General features: G+C 39.8%; 1 protein-coding gene across 6 annotated transcripts in view; it reads right to left on the bottom strand.

The window, feature by feature from the left end:
• Positions 1-26,103, bottom strand: part of Acsl (Acyl-CoA synthetase long-chain) — a 155,593-nt gene that overhangs the window by 93,731 nt on the left and 35,759 nt on the right. For all 6 annotated transcript variants that reach the window (XR_011715523.1, XM_071685739.1, XM_071685742.1 and 3 more), the window contains exons 2-6: positions 24,336-24,477; positions 21,736-21,948; positions 15,852-16,091; positions 7,175-7,367; positions 5,165-5,359 (exon numbers count right to left, since the gene is read on the bottom strand). Coding sequence is in view for 5 of the 6 variants with exons in the window: in XM_071685739.1 (XP_071541840.1) it covers positions 5,165-5,359; positions 7,175-7,367; positions 15,852-16,091; positions 21,736-21,948; positions 24,336-24,470 (976 nt within the window). In the remaining variant the exon portion in view is untranslated. The remainder of the gene's footprint in view (positions 1-5,164; positions 5,360-7,174; positions 7,368-15,851; positions 16,092-21,735; positions 21,949-24,335; positions 24,478-26,103) is intronic.

Genomic DNA, 26,103 nt, shown 5'->3' on the forward strand with positions numbered 1-26,103 from the left:
TTTAAAAGCATTTCTCTAAACATTATGAACACCTCATTTGCACATGACTGCATCCCTATGTTCACTGCACTTCCATCTAAGTTTTCAGGTACCTTCCTTTCATACTCCTCCCTGCATTTTGTTTGATTCATCTTCCTGCTTGCTAACACTCTTACCTCTCCATTCTTCCTTACACCATATCTCCACTTCTCCCCGGACCTCATCCCGACAAGAACTGTGAGATGGTCCATCTCCAAAGAATCCTCATACAGCTAGCAAAGCCTTTCTCAATCTTTCATCCACTGCCACATGATCATTCAAAACCTTCTGCTCTTCTTTTCCATCATTCCTCGTCCATGTATATCTGTGGATCATCTTATGCTGAAAAAAGGTGTTTGCAAGAAATAAACTCCTCTCAGCACATATGTCCACAAGATACTTTCCATTCTCATTTATTCCAGGCACTTCCCATTTACCAACTATCTCACCAATTTCATCACATCCCACTTTTGCATTCATATCACTCAATATGACCACATTTGTCTCCTTCTCAAATCCATTTATACAAATTCTCCAAGAGAGATATATTTCACCCTTACCTCATACAGTCTTCATATTAACAGGTGCATATACACATACCCTTTTACCTACACTATTCTTGATCCATCTTACATCCTTCATCTATCTTAGATCCTCCAAGTTAGGATTGCTGGTCTTACTTTCAGTTTTATCAAAATAGGACTACCAGGCTGGTCCTACCATCTTCTCTTTCCAAGCACCATACACCTACTCAAACCTTAATTACTTAGTTTCTTCACATACGTTCTGTTGCCATCTTCTGTCTGAACAATCATTTTTAAATGTAATCATGATACGAGTCCAACAAAGCAATGGCCCCTAGCTCCCAGTATCATGGGGTGCTAAGAATATCCAGGTTCCCATCAGACTCTACTACCTATGGGAGCGAGAGCTCAAACAGTAGTAGCATTGGACATTCCACAACCTTTCCCACTTTGAAAGACCTGCCTCTTTTTGTATTCACTATAACAGTAATTGAGGTCTCTCTTATAACTTATCCTCTGTTGAACACCATCTGTCCAGTACCTTTCATAATATCTTATTTCTCACTAAGCTCCAATTGTCTAATGATGTTCTCACCAGCCCCTTTTTCATATCTAACTTTAATCTCCACTTGAGATTCTGATTTAAAGGTGGTGTGTGTTCTTATTCTAACACTCACACTACTGTTGCACACCTCAAGAACCCTGAGCCCTGATCCCCAAACTCTGATGTTATCTGGCTCAAGGTCTGTCTTTAAACTCCTACACTTTTCCTTCATTTCACCTAATGCTCTCCTAATTCTACAAATTCTATATCTTTCTTCAACTATCTAAACTCCTGTCTGAGGTCATGACACCCTCTCACACAAAAGCCAAGAGCCTTTACCAAGGGGATTTCAATATTCGCCATAAGGACTGATTGAATTCCTCCAATAAGAATGGATGGAGACTGAAACCTAATGTTCTCCATTTTCAATGAATCTAGAGCAAATTATCAACCACCCCACCCATATTCCTGACCACCATGACCAATCTCCTTATATTTTGGATTACTTTTTCACCACTCATCTTTCATGATGTGGATACAGAATCTTGCCACCAATTGATTCATCTAACCACACTCTCATGAATGTATCTATTCCAATGGCACCTCCCTTTCAAACAGCTCCTAAACCCAAATATTGGCACCCAAAAAAAGCTGATTGGAATAACTTACAAAAATTCTTTTCTTTCTTTGGGTAAATTTCTGTCTGTTATGTAGTGATGCTTCTGTTTCTGCCAAAGCATAGCAAAGGTTATTCTTGTGAGAATAGAAGCATTTATTCCCTCTTCCTCCAAGACAAACTCTTCTTTCAATCCACCTGTTTTAAGGCTGTTCAGACAAGGAATCAGGCATTTCAAGCATGAAAAAGTCTCCTTCCTCCGACTCTCATTCAGCATTAATCACAAACCAATTTCATTGCAAGTATATTATCCAAGAGGCAAAGTGTTCCTTTATTCAATGGAAGTGTGAGAACCTCTCCTCTCCATCCACTAAAAGGTCTTTCTGGTCTTTAGCTTAGGTCATCACTTCACTTTTCCTTCACTTTTCCATTCTGTTAGTACTATAGCTGCCTCTCACATAGACAAGGCAATTCTCTTTGGTTCTTGTTTCTCTAATCTACTCTGAATGATTCTAACACACCTTCAAACCCTGATGCTCCTCTTACTAATCTATACCCCTCCCCACAATCTATTTTTGAACTCTCTGGACATAAGCAAGACTTATGGTCCTGATGGCATCCATCTCCATGAACTAAAATAATATGCCTCTGAACTTGCACCTGTGCTTATTCTTCTATTTTGATTCAGATTAAAAACTAAAAACTTTTCCATATTCTTGGATGCATGGATTGGCACAAATCTCTAGAGAAGTGTGACCGTTCTAACCTCTCTAACCTATTGCACTGTTGCTTTGACATCTATCATTTCCAAAGTCTTTGAAATCCCTCTTCACTTCCTATATCTCATACATCTTGAATCTCAGAGTCTTCTCTTTGAAAACCAGTATGGCTTTTCCCCATGGTGAGAGCCACTGGTTGTATTCTTTCTTATCTCATTAATGTCTAGTCATTATCTCTGAAAGATTTTGGGGAATCTTATAGAGTCGCCCTTGATATATCCATAGCTTTTGACAGGGTGTGCCATCTGGGTCTCATCTCTAAGCTTCCCTTCCTCATTCTGCTCCTTCAAATCCACCTTACTCTCAGGCCAATCTATCCTCCATCACCAGCAGTGTCCCTTAGAAAGGTTTCTGTCCTGTCTCATACAGTTTCTCTCCTCTTTATCAACGATTTTCTTTCTTCTACAAATAACCAATTGCACTCATGTGCTGACAACTCAACATGATATTCCTCCACATCTTTCAATTCTGCTCCTTCTCTCACTTAATTTACATCTCAACACAACTTTTCTAATACGATCAGACTGAAACAGGATTCGAAAATTCCTCACAACTCTCTTCTCTCCTTTAACTATTCTATAATTCAAACTTTTACCAAACATAATTGGCATTACTGTAACATCCACTCTACCCTGGAACTCCAAATTACAGAAATAGCAAGTCTGCCTCTCAAGAAACTGGGAGTCCTGTTTAAATGTCAAAATTTCTTTTTTTCTGAACAGATGCTCCAATTGTAAAAAGGATTAATCCATCCTTGCATGGAGTACTGCCCTCACATCTGGGGTGGTTCTAAATCTGCATCCTTACTTGGCAGAGTTGGGCCAACAGCAGTCTGACTTATCAACTCTCCCAAGCTAACTTCAAAACTTGATCTACTTGTCCTAAGCCATGATATTTGTTCACCTTCCTTCTGTAGGTATTACTTTGGTTTTGGCTCCCAAGAGCTAACTGCTCATGTGCCCTAACCACTAGTTACACCATACAATACTCGTCAAGCTGCTGCATCACATAATTACTGTGTGGCCACTGGCACCTCAAGGGTGAGCCATTTTGATGACTGTTTCTTTCCCTAAACCTTAAAGCTTTGAAATTCTCTACCCTCTCATGTCTTTCCTAAGAATGTGACCAGGCAAATTTTAAAGGCAGATTTTTCATTTCCAAAATCCATAAATACTTTCCCTTGCCTCTTCTTTTTCCCTTTCATTAACCCCTCTTTTGTCCATGACTGCAGCTTGCAATGTAAAAGAGAGAAAGAGGAAGTGAACATGCTGCGAGAAGCAGCTAGTAGGATGAGGGTGATGATTTGTAGAGGCTTTCATAAGAAAAATTATATGATTGAGATGAGCTTAGAAAAGAGACAAGTGTGATGAAATATCTGGGAGAATTGAGTGCAGAGTAGTAAAGGGTGAGAGCAACTGAGGCTAACCATCTCAGCACACCCTGTTCAGCTCTCTCAGTCATACTCAGCTTGTTACATTACCTCTTTCTTACACTATCATTCCTTATATAATCAACCCTTCTTACACAACACATTGAATTCAAGCATTTCATTTCCAACACATTCACAATCTTCTGTTCTTTTGCATTCAGATCTCACAACTCAGACACATATAATATCACTATGACCACTATACAATCAAGCATACTAATGTTTTCCCTATACAGTCAATGATTAAAAGAGCCAAATCCATCTCTGGAGCCATCACTTGGCAAAAATATTGTCCTCAATCATTTCTTTTCCAACACATTAACCATCCTCTGTTCTTTTGTATCAAGGGCTCACAACTCACACCCATATAATACCACTGGGGCCATTATACTATCAAATATTCTCATCTTTTCCCTAGAGACAGTAACTTCTTTCTCCACACAGCCAATGATTCAAAGAGCCACATGTAGATCTGAGCCACCATTTGGATATCCCTGATCTAGAGTGTATATCAAGGATATCAGAAACATACATCACATACACCTAAAAATGTTAATTAATGGAAGCTAAGATGTCTGATCATCTTAAAAGAATCTCTAAAAGCCAGGATCAGAGTGCAAAGGATTCAAAGGAGCAAGGACTGAGCCTATATGAATTGGTGGCAATCCTGACAGGAGCAGTAGACAGCTAGAAGCATGTGTGACAATCTGGTCACCTTTCTTCAATAACCCTATAATTCATTAAGAGGAATGACATGTAATGAGTGCACACTAATGATACTAAAAAAACATCAGTTAAGATGTGCTTTTGCATCATATTCATATTAGAACAAGAAGAGTCAGTTGACAAAGGACTGATGTGTACTAGTAGTTGACAAAAGACTGATGTGTACTAGTATCACTATTCAGAGTCTGGTTTAGTTGTTGCACATGTGTAATGCACTGACTACTGATTCCTTCCCAGTTTCACCTTACAGAAGGGTTTTGCAAAACCAGTAAGAAGCCCTACATATGTTAAAGCACTGAGAAATCTTTTCCCTTGCAGTTGTATACTTACTGCCTCAGCCTTAGGAGCTTTCTGATGAGAAATGGAAAACACAAAAAGAAAATATAATCCAGGCACATTCTCTGATGCCACGTAAAAAGTAAAGAATATATATTTATATATTATACAATGGCCAAAACTGCTCTTAACCAGTTATTCCAAACTCATTATTCAATTTGGTATCACAGAAACAAAAAAGGACCAACATACCAGCCATCAGTTCAAGGACATGTGCCAATGGAAGGTATGCCATGTAAACATCATCTTTTGTAACATTCAAACCAACAGCATAGCCAATGATTGAGTTAACAAGATTGTAATGAGACATAACCACCCCTTTTGGGGCACCAGTTGAGCCTGAAGTGTACATGATTATGGCTGTGTCATCAGCAGTTGGTGGCACATCTGTGAATAGAAAACTGAATTAACCAGTGTTTTACTAAATATATCATCAATAGCTTTTTTTTAACCAGTGTCTTACTAAATATATCATCAATAGCTTTTTTTAACCAAAATCTTACTATATCAATAGTTTTTTCTTTATCTATCTATCTAATGCCCATTCCCACTAAGAACTCCCATCACAGATGTGGCCACGGCAAAAGGGTCTACACTTAACCCTGTCCCCACATGCCTCCCTCACATACAACATTCTCTGAACTCTTCCACCACAGCTCTCTCTCTCTCTCTCTCTCCCTCTCCCTCTCTCTCTCTCTCTCTCTCTCTCTCTCTCCATCTTGCATTCTTTCCACATGCCTAAAACACCTCAAAGTATCGCATTTCACCTAATCTACCACTCCACAATTCATTCCCTTTGCATTCCCTACCATTCCAAATCTCTCACACACTTTACATACGTATACTTACGCATGTCCCTCTTTTTAAAACATATTTCCAATCACAAACCTTTTCCAGTGCACATTTCTACAAGCTGTTCACCATTTCAAACCACCTTACTGAATACCCCATGCCCTCCAGTTATACATTCAATTGACACATTACTCACCTTCACATTTAAATCACCCATCACTAATAACATATGCATTACACATGACAACTAGAGAATGGATGTGAAAGGATGTGGCCTTTCCTCATCTGTTCCTGGTGCTAACACATGAAATGGAGATTAAGTATGAAAAAACACTAATTCCCAGTCTCACATCAAAACTGCTAACACACCCACTCATCTGCTCACAAAACAATTGCCCCTAAAAATCTTTGTTCTCATGGCCAGGTGCATAAGCACTAATAATCACCCATCTCTCATAATCTCCTTTCATTTTTACCCATATCAGTCTGAAGCTCACTTCTTACACTCTATAATATACTACAAAACTCATGCTTCAGCAATAGTGCTACCCCTTCCTTAGTTCTTGCCTTCATACAACACCTAACGATACTCTTATAACACTTTCAAACCATTCTTCCCCTTTGTCCTTGATCTTTGTTTCCCTCAAGAGTGAGAACATCCAGTGTCCTTCTGTCAAACATGCTTCCCATCTCTCCTTTCTTCTCAACTCAGTTAAATCCTTGTACATTCAAACACCCCAGCCAGAGCCTTTGACGAGGATGAGTACTCCCTGCTTGGCTTCTTCTGTTCCATCTTTTCAAAACTGAAATTCTAGAAGAAGGAGGGGTGCCTTTCTTTAGTGCAGTATTCCAAATGAAATCAAAATAAATATGAAGCACTCCACACTCTCAGCCCATAAGACAAAGGCTCCAACTTGGAGTTAAGCATGTTGGGCATAATGTTTTCAGTAGTATGCATCTGGTTGGTCAGTCACAACACATACCAAAGGCAATGTCAATACTTATCTACAAATGTAGTACCCCATAAAATGTGGAAATCAAATAAATGTGGCTTAAAATTCCTTACAGGACAGCACAACCCCCTAAACACAATTTACTGAACAGCTCTACCCCATTTTGTCTATCATTCCTAGGTATAATGTGCCATTTTCAGTAAGTAAAAGTCAGTTCTGTGACATGTCCATAAACATTTCCCCCCAACCTTACTTCTTACTCCTCCCAAACTTGAAATTATAGCGACCAAACTATGCACACCAACTACTGCATAATGAAATTCCTACAAACCAAGACTAATTTCCTGTTTGCTGTGTATAAGCATTTTATTATGTACTTTTCACAGAAAATTGTAATTAGTCAAGTTTTCAACCAAAACATTATGTAGACACTACAACCAGTACAATCATCACTTACCTGAAAAATCACTCCTTTCACCTTTTCTGATTATTTCTTCAAAAGAATTGAAAATGATGCCTTCCTTGTAACCAATAAGATCAGTGGGTTTCAGTTGGTCACAAAAATATGTAACATGGGTAACATTCGGACATTTACTCAGGATGATCCTGAATTTTGGCAGTAACTCATGTGAAGTAATGACATGCCTAACCTGTGAAAATGAAAATAGGTTGCAAATACCTTTAGAAGTTCCTCTTCTAAAACAGAATAATTTTTCATGCAATACTGCTAAGTTGTACACATCAGATTATGCAGGATTGTTTTGCAACTAATTGTTAGATATGAATCTGCACCCATATGTAGACAGACATATATATGGACAGATGAGGGCATAAATACACAAACAGACACACACACACATACCTTTACTTATTCATTTTATCATACTTGATTAGTGAGGCAGTGCCAGGAAACAGACAAAGAATGGCCCATCCACTCATATACATATATACATACATAAGTGCCCATACACACCCACATATATATCAACATATACATAGCTATACATACACAGACAAATACATATATACACATGTGCATATTCATACTTGTTTGCCTTCATCCATTCCTGACGTAACCCCGCCCATAAGAAACAGCATCGCTACCTCCTGCTTCAGCTAGGTAGTGCCAGACAAAAAGGCCACATGTGTTCACACTCAGTCTCTACCTGTCATGTGTAATGCACTGAAGCCACAATTCCCTATCCACATCCAGACCCCACATACCTTTCCATGGTTTACCCTAGATATCTTACATGCCCTGGCGAAGGAGGCAAGGGGGATATGATAACAGGGATTGATGAAGTGAGAAAGGGTGAGAATTTTGAAGGTTTGTTGAATGTGTTTGATGATAGAGTGGTAGATGTAGGTTTCTTTGGTTGGAGTGGTGTGCAAAGTGAGAGGAGGGTCACGGAGAATGGTCTGATTAAGAGTGAAGAGGTGGTGAAAGCTTTGTGGAAGATAAAATCTAGCAAGGCAGTGGGTTTGGATGGTTATGCACTGGAATCTATTAAAAAAAGGGGTGACTGTGTTGTTGATTGGTTGGTGAGGATATTCAATGTATGTATGAATCATGGTGAGGTGCCTGAGGATTGGCAGAATGCATGCACAGTGCCACTATACAAAGGCAAGGGGGATAAAGGTGAGTATTCAAACTACAGAGGCATAAGTTTGTTGAGTATTCCTGGGAAATTGTATGGAAGGGTATTGATTGAGAAGGTGAAGGCATGTAAAGAACATCAGACTAGGAAAGAGCAGTGTGGTTTCAGAAGTGGTAGAGAATGTGTGGATCAGGTGTTTGCTTTAAAGAATGTGTGTGAGAAATACTTAGAAACACAGATGGACTTGTATGTAGCATTTATGGATCTGGAGATGGCATATGATATGGTTGATAGAGACAATTTGAGAAAAGTCTTAAGAGTATATGTTGTGGGAGTTAAGCCGCTAGAAGCATTGAAAATTTTTTACCAAGGATGTAAGGCATATGTATGAGTAGGATGACAGGAGAGCGATTGGTTCCCAGTGAAGGTCTGTTTGCAGCAGGGGAGTGTGATATCCCCATGGCTGTTTAACCTGTCTATTGATGGGGTGGTTAGGAAGGTAAATGAAAGGGTTTTGGAGAAAGGGGCAAGTATGCAGTATGCTTGGGGATGACAGGGCCGGGAAAGTGAGTTATTTGTTGTCTGCCAATGATACAGCATGGTGACTGATTTGGGTAAGGAACTGCAGAAGTTGGAGACTGAGTTTGGAAAAGTGTGTGAAAGTAGAAAGTTGAGAGTAAATGTGATTAAGAGCAAGGGTTTTATGTTCAGTAGGGTTGAAGGACAAGTTATTTGGGATGAAAGTTTGAACAGAGAAAAATTGGAGGAAGTGAAGCGTTTTAGATTTCTGGGAGTGGACTTAGCAGTGAGTTGAACCATGGAAGCAGAAGTGAGACACAGGGTGGGGGAAGGGTCTAAGGTTCTGGGAGCAATGAAGAATGTGTGGAAGGAGAGAACGTTATCTCAGAGAGCAAAATTGGAATAACAGTTCTAACAATATTATATGGTTGCAAGGCATAGGCTATGGATAGGGTTGTATAGAGGAGGGTGGATGTGTTGGAAATAAAATGTTTGAGGACAATATGTGGTATGAGGTGATCTGATCAGGTACGTACAGAAAGGGTAAGAAAGATGTGTAGAAATAAAATGAGTACGGTTGAGAGAGCAGAAGAGAGCATGCTGAAATGGTTTGTATATATAGAGAGAATGAGTGAGGAAAGGTTGACAAAGAGGATATGTGAGTCAGAGGTTGAGGGAACAAGGAAAAGGGGAAATCCAAATTGGAGGTGGAAGGATGAAGTGAAAAAAATTTTGAGTGATTGGGGCCTGAACATATAGGAGGGTGAGAGGCGTGTGAGGAATAGAGTGAATTGGAACGATGTGGTATACCGGGGTCGATGTGCTGTTAATGGACTGAACCAGGGCATGTGAAACGTAAAACATGGGAAGGTCTGTGGGGATTGGATGAGGATAGGGAGCTGTGGTTTTGGTGCATTACACACGACAGGTAGAGATTGAGCGTGAACTAATGAAGCCTTTTTTGTCTGTTTCCTGTGGGGTGGGGCAGTGCCAGGAATGAATGAAGGTAAGCAAGTATGAATATTGTTACAAACATATGTGTGTGCCCTAGTTTGTATGTGTGCCCCATGTGTGTTTATGGTGTAAGAAATGTTTTATGCTATAGGATGGCAAAGTGGGGGGGGGCCAGGGCCTCCGCTATCTTGGCTTGGAATTCACTTCATTGTCAGGGTCACCAATCCAGTTGCCCTCAACTCTTAGGCCTGTCTTTTTCCCACGTCTGACAGCTGAGGTCAAGAGCAGACGTCATGCTGGGTCATCAATCCAGTTACCCTCAACCCTTAGGACTGTCATTTCTCCCACGTCCAAGGTGCCAGACAGCTGAGGTCAAGAGAGGAGGTCATCTAGGAAATATGGCTTCCTATACATCGTCATCACTGTCAGGATAAGAGAAGGTTGGGCCTTAAGCAAGATGAAGGTCAGACCTAAGGCCTCCAGCCAACCAGGAGTGGCACTATGAAACACCCTCCTCCAATCACAGCCGGACCTTAGGCCTCTAGCCAATCAGGAGTGGCACTCTGGGTCACCCTTCTCCAATCCCACCTGAGACTAGGGCAGCAGGGTGGGGCAGGCCACTCCTGGCTCACTCCCCCCTTCAATAAAAACCTCAGATGCCAGCTGGGCCACGATTCCTAGCTACCCCACGGGCCCAGCAGGTAAGTGGGTTTTCTGTCTCAAACCCATAACCTATGATCACTGTGTAAAGTGGTGCCATACTTAACTTTACGATGTTGCACTGCCTCTGTCATTTAGGTCCGAGTGTCATAGAGTATTGTAGCTTGTCATAGAAGTGTCCAACGAATAAGTGTATCTTGAATCATGTGTCAAGAGTCAAATTGTCATAAAGGAAAGAGATCTGGTTTGAAATCTTACCTGGAATAATGAATGTTAAGTGTTAACGAAAGTGTTCGTACCTGATTAATGTGCTTTGTTATCTTGTATTATATGTAGACCTAACCCTGGTGTCTGCTTTCATTCCATAATGTTAAGATAGTGTTATCCAGTGTGCATAACATAATAATTGACAATCCTTCCCAGTAAAGGATTTGTAACAGTATGTACATGTGTTTATATGTATATGTCTGTATGTGTATGTATATATGAATATCTTGGTATGTATATGTATGTATATGTGTGTGTATGGGCATATCAAAACAGCTTTCTGTATTGGATTTTTACATAAACATCAGTACAATACACAAGGTATTGTTCATGGTATAAGCACTTACAATGTGCTTTCTACCAGCACCTAATGTCTTGTTGTGCTACCTCCATAATCAGATCTTTTAGACTTAAATGTAAACTGATATAATGAGAGATAACAGCTGGTTGTGAACTTCTTATTCTAAATAATTACAGAGAAAAGAATGCCTGTATACAAGATCTGCCACAATTCTACCACATACCTTTCCAATGATTTTCATAGGAATTATTCCTCTCTAATTCTCATTATCACTTACTCTCAAAACATTATACATTCAAAATAACACCATCATTAAGCACACAAAACTTTTTCCATGCTTCAACCCATATCATCAAAATTACCCACAATAATTTAACCTCAACCTAAAATCATTTCACAACTGGGTATCATTTTATTCATAATTGCTTCTTCCACCATAGCAAGGCAGCATTAGGAACACATGAATAATGGCCTCACCTCCCATACTATCTAATTATCCATAGCATATTAACTCCACCCACCATTATATCACAACAGGGTATCTTATCATTCCTAATGTATAAAGATGTGTATGTAGGTGGGTTTGGGCCATTCTTTTGTCTGTTTCCTTGCACTACCTCGCTAACGCGGGAGACAATAATTAAGTATAATAAAAATATTTTATTTACTTATTTTGCTTTGTCACTGTCTCCCGTGTTAGCGAGGTAGCGCAAGGAAACAGACGAAAGAATGGCCCAACCCACCCACATACACATGTATATACATACACGTCCACACACGCAAATATACATACCTATACATCTCAACGTATACATGTATACACACACACAGACATATACATATATACACGTGTACATAATTCATACTGTCTGCCTTCATTCATTCCCATCGCCACCCCGCCCCACATGTAATAACAACCCCCTCCCCCCTCATGTGTGCGAGGTAGCGCTAGGAAAAGACAACAAAGGCCACATTCGTTCACACTCAGTCTCTAGCTGTCATGTAATAATGCACCGAAACCACAGCTCCCTTTCCACATCCAGGCCCCACACAACTTTCCATGGTTTACCCCAGACGCTTCACATGCCCTGACTCAATCCATTGACAGCACGTCAACCCCGGTATACCACATCATTCCAATTCACTCTATTCCTTGCCCACCTTTCACCCTCCTGCATGTTCAGGCCCCTATCACTCAAAATCTTTTTCACTCCATCTTTCCACCTCCAATTTGGTCTCCCACTTCTCCTCGTTCCCTCCACCTCTGACACATGTATCCTCTTGGTCAATCTTTCCTCACTCATTCTCTCCATGTGACCAAACCATTTCAAAACACCATCTTCTGCTCTCTCAACCAAACTCTTTTTATTACCACACATCTCTCTTACCCTTACATTACTTACTCGATCAAACCACCTCACACCACATATTGTCCTCAAACATCTCATTTCTAGCACATCCACCCTCCTGCGCACAACTCTATCCATAGCCCACACCTCACAACCATACAACATTGGTGGAATCACTGTTCCTTCAAACATACCCATTTTTGCTTTCCGAGATAATGTTCTCGACTTCCACACATTCTTCAACGCTCCCAGAATTTTCGCCGCCTCCCCAACCCTATGATTCACTTCTGCTTCCATGGTTCCATCTGCTGCCAAATCCACTCCCAGATATCTAAAACACTTCACTTCCTCCAGTTTTTCTCCATTCAAACTTACCTCCCAACTGACTTGGCCCTCAACCCTACTGTACCTAATAACCTTGCTCTTATTCACATTTACTCTCAACTTTCTTCTCTCACACACTTTACCAAACTCAGTCACCAGCTTCTGCAGTTTCTCACATGAATCAGCCACCAGCGCTGTATCATCAGCGAACAACTGACTCACTTCCCAAGCTCTCTCATCCACAACAGACTTCATACTTGCCCCTCTTTCCAAAACTCTTGCATTCACCTCTCTAACAACCCCATCCATAAACAAATTAAACAACCATGGAGACATCACACACCCCTGCCGCAAACCTACATTCACTGAGAACCAATCACTTTCCTCTCTTCCTACACGTACACATGCCTTACATCCTCCATAAAAACTTTTCTCTGCTTCTAATAACTTGCCTCCCACACCATATATTCTTAATACCTTCCACAGAGCATCTCTATCAACTCTATCATATGCCTTCTCCAGATCCATAAATGCTACATACAAATCCATTTGCTTTTCTAAGTATTTCTCACATACATTCTTCAAAGCAAACACCTGATCTACACATCCTCTACCACTTCTGAAACCACACTGCTATTCCCCAATCTCATGCTCTGTACATGCCTTCACTCTCTCAATCAATACCCTTCCATATAATTTACCAGGAATACTCAACAAACTTATACCTCTGTAATTTGAGCACTCACCTTTGTCCCCTTTGCCTTTGTACAATGGCACTATGCAGGCATTCCGCCAATCCTCAGGCACCTCACCATGAATCATACATACATTAAATAACCTTACCAACCAGTCAACAATACAGTCACCCCCTTTTTTAATCAATTCCACTGCAATACCATCCAACCCCGCTGCCTTGCCGGCTTTCATCTTCCGTAAAGCTTTCACTACCTCTTATCTGTTTACCAAATCATTCTCCCTAGCCCTCTCACTTTGCACACCACCTCGACCAAAACACCCTATATCTGCCACTCTATCATCAAACACATTCAACAAACCTTCAAAATACTCACTCCATCTCCTTCTCACATCACCACTACTTGTTATCACCTCCCCATTAGCCCCCTTCACTGAAGTTCCTATTTGTTCCATTGTCTTACGCACTTTATTTACCTCCTTCCAAAACATCTTTTTATTCTCCCTAAAATTTAATGATACTCTTTCACCCCAACTCTCATTTACCCTCTTTTTCACCACTTGCACCTTTCTCTTGACCTCCTGCCTCTTTCTTTTATACATCTCCCACTCATTTGCATTATTTCCCTGTAAAAATCATCCAAATGCCTCTCTCTTCTCTTTCACTAATAATCTTACTTCTTCATCCCACCACTCGCTACCCTTTCTAATCTGCCCACCTCCCACGCTTCTCATGCCACAAGCATCTTTTGTGCAAGCCATCACTGCTTCCCTAAATACATCCCATTCCTCCCCCACTCCCCTTACCTCCTTCGTTCTCACCTTTTTCCATTCTGTACTCAGTCTCTCCTGGTACTTCCTCACACAAGTCTCCTTCCTAAGCTCACTTACTCTCACCACTCTTTTCACCCCAACATTCTCCCTTCTTTTCTGAAAACCTCTACAAATCTTCACCTTTCCCTCCACAAGATAATGATCAGACATCCCTCCAGTTGCACCTCTCAGCACATTAACATCCAAAAGTCTCTCTTTCGCATGCCTATCAATTAACACATAATCCAATAACGTTCTCTGGCCATCTCTCCTACTTACATACGTATACTTATGTATATCTCTCTTTTTAAACCAGGTATTCCCAATCACCAGTCCTTTTTCAGCACATAAATCTACAAGCTCTTCACCATTTCCATTTACAACACTGAACACCCCATGTATACCAATTATTCCCTCAACTGCCACATTACTCACCTTTGCATTCAAATCACCCATCACTATAACCCCGTCTCGTGCATCAAAACTACTAACACATTCATTCAGCTGCTCCCAAAACACTTGCCTCTCATGATCTTTCTTCTCATGCCCAGGTGCATATGCACCAATAATCACCCATCTCTCTCCATCAACTTTCAGTTTTACCCATATCAATCTAGAGTTTACTTTCTTACACTCTATCACATACTCCCACCACTCCTGTTTCAGTAGTGCTACTCCTTCCCTTGCTCTTGTCCTCTCACTAACCCCTGACTTTACTCCCAAGACATTCCCAAACCACTCTTCCCCTTTACCCTTGAGCTTCATTTCACTCAGAGCCAAAACATCCAAGTTCCTTTCCTCAAACATACTACCTATCTCTCCTTTTTTCTCATCTTGGTTACATCCACACACATTTAGACACCCCAATCTGAGCCTTCGAGGAGGATGAGCACTTCCCGCATGACTCCTTCTTCTGTTTCCCCTTTTAGAAAGTTTAAATACAAGGAGGAGAGGGTTTCTGGCTCCCCGCTCCCATCCCCTTTAGTCGCCTTCTACAACACGTGAGGAATGCATGGGAAGTATTCATTCTCCCCTATCCCCAGGGATATAATTCTTCTTATCTATCTATCTATCACTGGGGATAGGAGAGAAAGAATACTTCCCACGTATTCCCTGTGTGTCGTAGAAGACGACTAAAAGGGGAGGGAGCGGGTTGCTGGAAATCTTCCCCTCTCGTTTTTTTTTTAATCTTCCAAAAGAAAGAACAGAGAAGGGGGCCAGGTGAGGATATTCCCTCAAAGACCCAGTCCTCTGTTCTTAATGCTACCTCGCTAATGCGGGAAATGGCAAATAGTATGAAAGAAAAGTAAGAAATGTATCTGTCTATCTATCTACCTATATCTTTGATGCCTTTTCCCAAGTAGAACTCCCTCAAGGGGATGGCCATGGCAACAGTCTCAGTATTAGTGAACTCCAGTGCCACTTCTTAGCCTTTAGTGCCTCACCCTTAACAGGCCACTGGCAGACGGCAACTCTAGCATTCCAAGTGACTACCTCCTCCTAATGCTTCCTAACTGCTTCTTCTCAGCAAGGCAACACCAGAAATAAACAATGGCCTCACACACTCACACTCTCCAGCTGTCATGTGCAAAGTACCAAAACAACATTAACAAAAGATATTTCAAAGATAATCTACAAATACTTCATGAAGCTTACCTCTGTTTCATTTATACCATGAATAACTGCTTCATCCCCAAGCGTAGCATATAAAGTACACACAGGAATGCTTTGCTTGAAGCAGCCCATGGCAGAGATTAGCCATTCTTTCCTTGTCTCTGCAAATATTACAATATTTTCCTTAGGCTGATGGCCAACACTACGCAGACCTTTGCCAAAATTGTGAGCCAACTCATCAACTTCCTTGTAAGTGAGCCAGGAATATTCTCCAAGTTCATACTGTAAGTAAAATGAAGTTATCATGATCAAAATGGCAATAGGAATATCAACACTACTTTTAAACAACTCAAAATTGTCTTTTGGGGTGATGGAAGATATTCACATTTAAAATGCTGCACAAAGAGTGAAGAGAAAGTCCAGAGGAAGGCAACAAAGATGGTACCATAATTTAGATACTTCAGTTAGACAAGTTAGAGGCATGTAACAGGTGTGTTAATATTGGAATCAGCAAAGACACGAACTCTGAACAGGAATCGCGAGTGAAGATGATATTTGAGCATGAGAAAGAGGCTACTGAGAACTTTGGTAGACCAAGTTTAAAGTTAATGTCGCTGGCTTGCATTAGTAGTAAGGAGATAGTGATCAGGCCTTCATCTCAAACAAGTGAAAATTTGAGTGAATATTCCTAGGTACCTAAAACACCCCACTTCCTGTACATTTTCTCTCTTCAAACTTACACCCCTAACTAACCTGTTTTTTTTTTTTCACTACTAAACCTAATAACCTTGATTTTATTCATAACTCTAAAATTTCTCCTTTCACACACACTCCCAAACCCAGACATATGATAGAGATTGGGTTGTACTTTGATGGTTAAGAAATTGGTTGACAGGGCATAAACAAAGACAAATATAAATGGTCAAGCCTCAGAACAGTTAGATGTAAAAAGTGGTGTGCCACAAGGATCTTAGGACTGGTTCTCTTTCTCATATACATATACATATTGTTTGAGGACAATAAATGGTGTGAGGTGGTTTGACAGAGTAAGTAATGAAACAGTAAGAGAGATTTATTTATATTTATTTATTATACTTTGTCGCTGTCTCCCGCGTTTGCGAGATAGCGCAAGGAAACAGACGAAAGAAATGGCCCAACCCCCCCCCATACACATGTATATACATACGTCCACACACGCAAATATACATACCTACACAGCTTTCCATGGTTTACCCCAGACGCTTCACATGCCTTGATTCAATCCACTGACAGCACGTCAACCCCGGTATACCACATCGCTCCAATTCACTCTATTCCTTGCCCTCCTTTCACCCTCCTGCATGTTCAGGCCCCGATCACACAAAATCTTTTTCACTCCATCTTTCCACCTCCAATTTGGTCTCCCTCTTCTCCTCGTTCCCTCCACCTCCGACACATATATCCTCTTGGTCAATCTTTCCTCACTCATTCTCTCCATGTGCCCAAACCACTTCAAAACACCCTCTTCTGCTCTCTCAACCACGCTCTTTTTATTTCCACACATCTCTCTTACCCTTACATTACTCACTCGATCAAACCACCTCACACCACACACTGTCCTCAAACATCTCATTTCCAGCACATCCATCCTCCAGCGCACAACTCTATCCATAGCCCACGCCTCGCAACCATACAACATTGTTGGAACCACTATTCCTTTAAACATACCCATTTTTGCTTTCCAAGATAATGTTCTCGACTTCCACACATTCTTCAAGGCCCCCAGAATTTTCGCCCCCTCCCCCACCCTATGATCCACTTCCGCTTCCATGGTTCCATCCGCTGCCAGATCCACTCCCAGATATCTAAAACACTTCACTTCCTCCAGTTTTTCTCCATTCAAACTCACCTCCCAATTGACTTGACCCTCAACCCTACTGTACCTAATAACCTTGCTCTTATTCACATTTACTCTTAACTTTCTTCTTCCACACACTTTACCAAACTCAGTCACCAGCTTCTGCAGTTTCTCACATGAATCAGCCACCAGCGCTGTATCATCAGTGAACAACAACTGACTCACTTCCCAAGCTCTCTCATCCCCAACAGACTTCATACTTGCCCCTCTTTCCAAAACTCTTGCATTTACCTCCCTAACGGCCCCATCCATAAACAAATTAAACAACCATGGAGACATCACACACCCCTGCCGTAAAAGTAAGAGAGATATGTGGTAATAAAAAGAGTGTGGTTGAAAGGGCAGAAGACGGTGTATTGAAATAGTTTGGACACATGGAGAGAATGAGTGAGGAAAGATTGACAAAGAGGATATATGTGTCAGAGGTGGAGGGAAGAAGTAGAAGCAGGAGACCAAACTGGAGGTGGAAGGATAGAGTGGAAAAAGATTTTGAGTGATGCTGAGTATACTTGATAAGGTATGTGGGAGATGGAAAATGAGAGGGTGATGGCATGCACAGAACATATGATTTGGGAGAAGCAGTGTGACTTCAGTCGGGGGAAAAGATGTGTAGACCAGGTGTCTGCTTTCAAGAGTTTGAGTGAGAAATACTTGGACAGAGAGAGTAAATAATCTGAGGCATTTATGGAGCAGGAGAAAGAGTATGACAGAATTTGACAGGGAGGCCTTTTGGAAGATACTATGAATATATGGGGTGAATGGAAAATCATTAAATGTAGGAATAATGTTTTACCATGACAGTAAGGCATAAGGTTGAATATCTGAAATGAATGTATCAGTAGAAGTTCAGCAAAAGAGGAGGAAAAAATATAAGAGAGTAAGCAGAATGTAACTGACAGAGAGGGGAAAAAAAACTTATAAATATTTTGGAAGAAAGTGAAATAGAAAGTTTAGGGAAAATAAGAAACTGTACTGGAAAGAGGTGAAAAAGGGGAAGAGGTGAATGTACAAGTGGAAATGAAAATGTGAGAAGTAAGAAAAGGGAGTACTGAATCAAAAGGACAAGGTGAAAGGAAAATGGAGAGTAATTTGAAGAACTGATGAATATGGGAGAAGGTGAAGCAGCAATTGTTTCATGCATGGGTAAGGAAATGAAGAGAAAAGGATACAAGTGCAGGGGTCTATAGCAAGAAGGGAGGTAAAAAAGGCAATAATTAGCTTGATGGTAGAAAAGGCACCTGGAGTGGATGAGCTTATGGCTCAAATGTCGAAGTATGAAAGAGAAAGTGTGATAAGAGTGGATGCATCTGATATATAATTTAACATGGAAGCAGAAGGTTGTGACTGAGGATTGGATGAAAGCTATAACTGTTCCTTTATTCAAAGGAAAAGGTGCTAAGGAAGTATGTAGCAACAGTGGTGGAATAAGTATGTTACGTACACCAGAAAAAGAATATGCAAGAGAGTTGATTAATAGAGTGATCAAAGTGGCTGAATGTTGAATATGTGAGGAGCATAGGGGGTTTTAGGAGAGGTAAGAATGTGAGGACCAGACTTTTGTGGTGAGAATGACTTTGGAAAAGGATCTAATGAAAAGGTAAGAAGCTGTATACAGCTCTGATTGATCTGGAGAAAGAATATGATGGAGTCAAATTGACTGCTTTATGGGATGTGTTAAGTATATATGGGTAGCAGGACAACTGTTGGATGGTGTGAAAGCCTTCTACTGATGAGGAAATTCATGTGTAAGAGTGGATGAAGAGTTGAGCAATTGTTCTGCGATACATGTGGAAGTTAGGCGAGGTTGTTTGATGTTACCATGGCTTTTTAATGTATATATGGATAAACTGATAAGAGAGAAGAAAGCAAAACAAGGGAAAGGGGTTTTCCAAGATGGAGTGTGGTGGTGAGGTATGGTGGCTTGTGATAAGCCTGTTTGCATATGATACAGTATTATTTGCTAAAAGTGAAGAGGAATTGCAAAAGGTTGTGTTTTATGATGTGTTTAAGTGTATGTGACTGAAGGCAAATGCAAGTAACAGTAAAGTAATGGAGTTTGAAAGGAAGGAGAGTGAAAGCATAGATTCTACAAAGCCCTATACAGTGAGAGAAGAAAGTTTACTAAACTGTGCTATAGATATGGGCAGGGGAAGACTGGAAGTGGTAAGAGAATCTAAGTATTTGGGAGCTATCTTGGGTATGTTTGGTGACATGGAAGGAGAGAAGAGGGACAGAGCAGTACAGAGTAGAAGAAGAGTCATCAGGTCCTTTGATAGAATAATGTGGAGTAGAGGTGAAAATATGCAAATGAAGAAAGGATTAAGGGAGAGTGTAGTCCTCCAAAGCCTGACCTATGCAGCCAAAACACAGACACGAAATGAATGAATCGAAGACATCAAGAGTCCAGGCTGTGGGAATAGGCTATTTGAGAGGAGTATATGGTATGAACAGATGGAATGAAAAAGAAGTGAGGGAGCTGTATGAAAGTTCTGGTATGGTAAGAAGAGCAAAGGGAATCAATTGTGGAGTGGTAAAGTTGATAAAATGTAATAATTTGAAGTGGTTTCGGTGTATGAAATAAGTATAAAGTGAGAAGTTTACAGAGACTATATGATAGTATGATTAAAGGGGTTGATGTGAGAAGACCACCTGTGACATGAGGAAATAAAATGGAAGGGTACTAGAGGGAGAGAAACGATGGAAAAATGCAAGGAAGGTATAAGAGGACAGAAATAAGTAGAGACTCTTTTGCCATGGCCAACCCTTTGAAGGGAGTTTCAGAACAGAATGGGCTTCAGGGAATTTGATAGACAGACAGAGAATAAGTACTGTTTCTTAGTAAGAAGAGAGGAGAGTGAGTGATGCTTGTGAAGATGAGCCTACATCAAGAATGTGTGACATCACTATGACTGCTTAAGCTGTTTATGCACAGGGTAGTAAGGGATGTAAATACAAGGGTTTAGAGCAAAGGGCAGGCTCACGAGATGCTTGGGTTGGGAAGGACTAGAAGGTAAATCAGTTGCTCATTAGAGATCATGCAGCTTTGGTGGCAGACCCAAAAGCAAAACTCAGAGGCTGGAGACAGAGCATAGTATATGTGTAAAAAGAGAAAGCTGACAGGAAATCTGAACAAATGTACAGTAATGAGACACAGCTGGGAGATGAGACAGGATGGTTTGAGAGTAAGTATGAATGGGGATAATCCACAGAATGCAGAGAGCTTTAGATACCTGGCAGTGGATTTGGCATCTCATGGATCCAAAAGGTTGAAGTGGATCACTGGGTAGGGGAGGAGGCAATGGTCATGTAGTGCAGTGAGGAGTGTGTGGCAAGAGATCAGCATCTGTAACGGTAAAGATGGATATGTATGAAGGTATAGTAGTCCCAACAGTGCTGGATGGATGCAAGTCTTGGGCCCTAAATGTAAATGAACAGAAGTGGGTGCATGAGATGGAAATTAAATGAATGAGGAATAAATACAGTGGGGCTATTTGATCACATAAGGAACGACAGTGTAAGAGATAGAATGTGGTAATAAGTGGAGTATGACAGACAGGGATAACCAAGAAGTGCTGAAATAGTTTGGACATAGCATGAGCACGGAGAAATTGACTTTGAGTATATATACTGTAAGAAGTGGAATGAGCAAGAAGGAAGGGAAGGCTGAAGAAAAAATGGGAAGATGGAAGGAAAGAGGCTTTGAGAGGCTTATGTGGGATAAAATGAACTGGAGCAATGTGGTATATGATAGTGCAGCATGTTTTCAATGAGCTGTACCAGGAAATGTGTAGCAGCCAGCCTTAAATTTCTTCATGGTTTTAACTATAACCATTCAGTTTGGTATTCTAGTCATGAAGTTTAGTTTCCAGTTTATCCTTTAATCATAAACATTTACTTGTTACTTTGTTCCATGTATATGAGAAAGGAATTGGGATGACATATGAAAGGATGGACAAACAGAACATGTTGAGTAAGAATTAATTCTACGAATAATCAGAGGCAAAGTAATTAAAAAAACATCATGCTAACCTTTTTGAACACTTTGCCATTCTTCTGAATTTCTTCTGATTCACACAATATTTGTCTTGTTCCCACAGCTTTCTTGTTGGCATGTTTTCTACAAGCATAGGAGAGTGCACATTCTACTGTGGTAATATTGGCACTGCGAATCTCCACTTGGAACTCATGTGGAGGATCGTTATTATGATAGCAAAGGCCCTCTGATACTGGATGCTCCACAGCCTATTGTGAAAACATATTACATGGTAACAATACAAGTTAAAACAATCATGAATCTTCTGACACTGTTTTCATATTTTCAGGTTTTTCATACACTTACAATTAGTTCACAAGACAGTCAATAGTGCACAAGTTGCTAACACTGCAAAAGAAAAATGGTACTGTCCATGACAAAGGGCTACATAAAATTACCTACAAAAAATTCTTCAGGGGTACCTAGGGTATGAAGTCCAAAACCAAATGGAAACTATTTCTAGAGAGGCTACTTGCCTAAATTTCTGGTGGTTTATATTCACATTTAAGATGCATTAAGTACATTTTCCATGAGGAATCTATTGATATATCTAACTAGTAGGTAATAGAAAACATCCACAACAGATGTAACTACATTACCAAACCAAAAAATATGCGTTAAAGTGTTGCCCAGAATCATTTAACACCCTCCATGTTAGGACTGCTTGATTTCCTTTGTTTCATTACACTTAAGCTATTGGGATAATTTCATCATCTTTATACAAGCATCTTACATCTACCCTACTTTATTTCTTTTTCCTTCCTGTCTTAATGTTATTTCTCTTAGCCTCCTTTCTACATTATAATTTTTCATTTCTGCATATGAACATCAGTCAGTCTCATCAGCAAATGGTTTCTACTACTAGTATCAAGAGGTTGGGAAATCACCTCTCAAAACCCTTACTCTTGGGGTATATTTCATTCTTTTCTCCCATTAATTTCATCAACTTCAATATTCTTTCAAAAGATCTTTCTTCTGCTGAATATCACCCAACTAGAACTTCTAATATCGGACCTGTCATGCATGACCCACCTGTCTGACCATGTTTCCACTAATTCTTTTCTAATCTACAACTATAATCTAAAATCTTATTTCCATTTCATAAGAGGATTCTGTGCAAACAACAGTGAACTGTTACATACCACATGAATCAAGAGTACCCAAACAAAAATGTAACCAAGCTCATAATCAGTTTCTTTACTACCACTATTTTCCTTTTTCATCTACTGCTTTCCTGACTTAAAACTTTATAGCAATCTTCAATTATATAAATTCTGGCTTCAAAGTCATGATATCCTCTCCTGCAAGAGCTGAAGTCCTCTTCTTCCGGAGCTTCATCATAAACAACTTGGGATGCCTGAAATCCCTTCAGGAGCTTCATCATAAACAACTATTAGTAGGTTGGTGGCATTGTTAAAACCATCTTTTTTTGCATTCTCAATGATCTAGAGTAGAGGTGTCAAACTCATCTGCTGTAGTAGGCCAACATATTTGCTACAGCAGGCCAGATCTGATATACAGGAGACTGTAAAATGTTATTCAAAATCCAAATATGAGCTAAGCCCAAAAAGAGAAAATATCTTGATCATCTGGGACCCAGGACTATTCAACACATTGCCTGGGGACAAGAGAAACACTATCTAGCTACAATACTCATTGTAATCATGATCTCAGACACATATAAGGAAGTTAGAAAGAGTGAAGTCAGATGTTTCACAGATAAAATGAGAGTAAGTAAAACAAGTGAGAATATGGAAGATCAAGAAAAAATTCAAAGAGACCTGAATAATATGTACAGATGGACAGATGAGAACTTATGGAATTTAATGAAGAGAAATCTGAACACATCAGTCATGGGATAGCTAATGCTATTGCAGTGCCTACACATAAAGGCCCTAAAGAAATAGAAAAAGAGAGTGAAGCAAACATCAGAGATAGGGAAATAATTATATTTATCAGCAAATAAGTTGAATTCATGAGGAACATTGAAAAGAGGTAGATAAAAGTTTCCACTGATGCCAGGCTCTAAAGGAAATAAAGAAAAGTCAAAGAAATAAGAAAAGAACATCCCCAAACCCTTCACCTCCCCTTCCCTTCCCCCTTTGAATTGGGCAGAGAAAAAATGAGCAGATGAGAAACAGCATGAACATAAGTAAAGTTTTTAACTTCCCCTTCCTCACATCCTCACATTTCTCATTCCCATCCAAAATAATTTGAATTTTATGATCAACAATGAGAAAGAGCATAAAAATGAGAAAGAATATAAATGCAGGAAATGAAAATCAAGTAGGATAGAGTTAAGGTGCATTTCAGGAATGATGGTAAAACAGAGCATTACTTTTGTTTTAAATAATCTATCCTAACATGGAGGAAGTGAAAAGGTTTCAGGCATCACTCCAAAGTCAAGATGGTTGTACAGCATTACCCTGAACAGTCCCTCCCTAAAAAATACTGTAATCTGTGATGTATGGAGATAAACAATCTTTAAATCATTTTCAAATTAACAGGTATAACATACTGTGCTCAACACACTTTATGAAAAAAGAACTAAAGAAAACAACTTCCTACCTAATAATGAAAAATTTCCATTACTTACCCTTTGGCGATTCATTAACTTGCTTTCCTTCCATGGCTGCAAGAAAATGGCATACAAGGGGTAGGTGACAAAATCATACAAACAAACTCCAGCTCGGATAAGGCCTACACCAAAGTTTATAGCAAATTCACCCATTGTACACCTGCAAGACAAAAGCACATTTCAAAAACAGTAAAAACAAAAGGAAAAGGAAAACAAAATAAACATAATAAAATATACAACCATCTATACTGTATGTCAATAATCCATTAACAAATGTTCTAAATCCACTAACAATTGTTCTAAATTCAATAAAACTGTGCAATACATACGAAAATGCACTGAGAGCACAGTAACCCAGCAACCACCATATACTGAAAGGTTTCCAAAATTACATAAGTATAGCACATAAGCCAACCCTGTAACTCATCAAGCCTCATTTACAGTTTCTGAACAACCTAAATGATATACATAAAACAATATTTATACTATTTCATTAACATTGCAACACATTATCAAGTTATCCTAATAATATGAAAGGTTTGCCATCAAGGATGTCCTTATATACGTACAACCGGAAGTTACAATTCTATCCTATTAACACACAAGAAATAGCATCAAGGCGATTTCATCAATACACTAATAAGTTCCTCTGCCTTCATGGTATCAACATGGCTGCTCTTGTACGGTATCATCAACAGCTGTTATCCTCAAAAATTCATAGAAGCATTAAGGATACCTTATCCCTGGGGATAGGGGATTAAGAATACTTCCCACGTATTCCCTGCGTGTCGTAGAAGGCGACTAAAAGGGGAGGGAGCGGGGGGCTGGAAATCCTCCCCTCTCGTTTTTTTTTTTTAATTTTCCAGAAGAAGGAACAGAGAATTAGGCCAGGTGAGGGTATTCCCTCAAAGGCCCAGTCCTCTGTTCTTAATGCTACCTCGCTAATGCGGGAAATGGCGAATAGTTTAAAAAAAGAAAAAGAAAAGAAAATTAAGGATACCTGTGTATTACAGTTCCTACATCTCTAAAATCTATTCTTACAATACATGAGCAAAAATGCCAAGGGTACCCACGTGACATATCTGGAATGCTTTCTAACCTCTCCCAAAAATACAAAAGCTAAAGCTACAATATTACAACAGTCATGAAAATAACTCTCCCTAGGCAATCCAAGTGAAGCATTTCCACCAGTTCTTAATACATCTTACCTAAAATAAAGACAGAACCACACACACCATTCCTATAACACATCATTTGCACTTTCTGTATTATCCAAGGAATAAAATTTGAAACAAATCTGTAATTAATAGTGGTGCATTGGCAAAGCTTCTAAAGATTCCCAGCAATAAGTTGGAAATTTTTTTCCATACTTGTCCTCCATTTCCTGTGTTAGCAAAGAAATGCCAGGAACAGACAAAAAAAAAAAAAAAGGCTGCATCCACTCACATCCATTCTCTAGTCATCATTTAAAAAGAATCAAAACCACAGCCACCTATTTACATCTAGACCCCACAGACCTTTCCATGGTTTACCCTGACTACTTCATATGCCTTGGTTTAGTCCAGTGATATGATGTCACCCCATATATAGAAATTATCAAAATTCACTCTCTCCCTTGCATGTCTTTCACCCTCTTGCATGCTCAGGTTCTAATCACTCAAAATCTATTTCTCTCCACCCTACTATCTCCAGTTTGGTCTCCTTCTCCTTGTCCCTCCCTACTTCTGACATATATATATATCCTCAATCAAACTTTTCTCTCATTCTCTCCATATGTCCAAACCAT

The sequence above is a fragment of the Panulirus ornatus genome, chromosome 40 (assembly GCF_036320965.1).
Source record: "Panulirus ornatus isolate Po-2019 chromosome 40, ASM3632096v1, whole genome shotgun sequence".
NCBI lineage: Eukaryota > Metazoa > Arthropoda > Malacostraca > Decapoda > Palinuridae > Panulirus > Panulirus ornatus.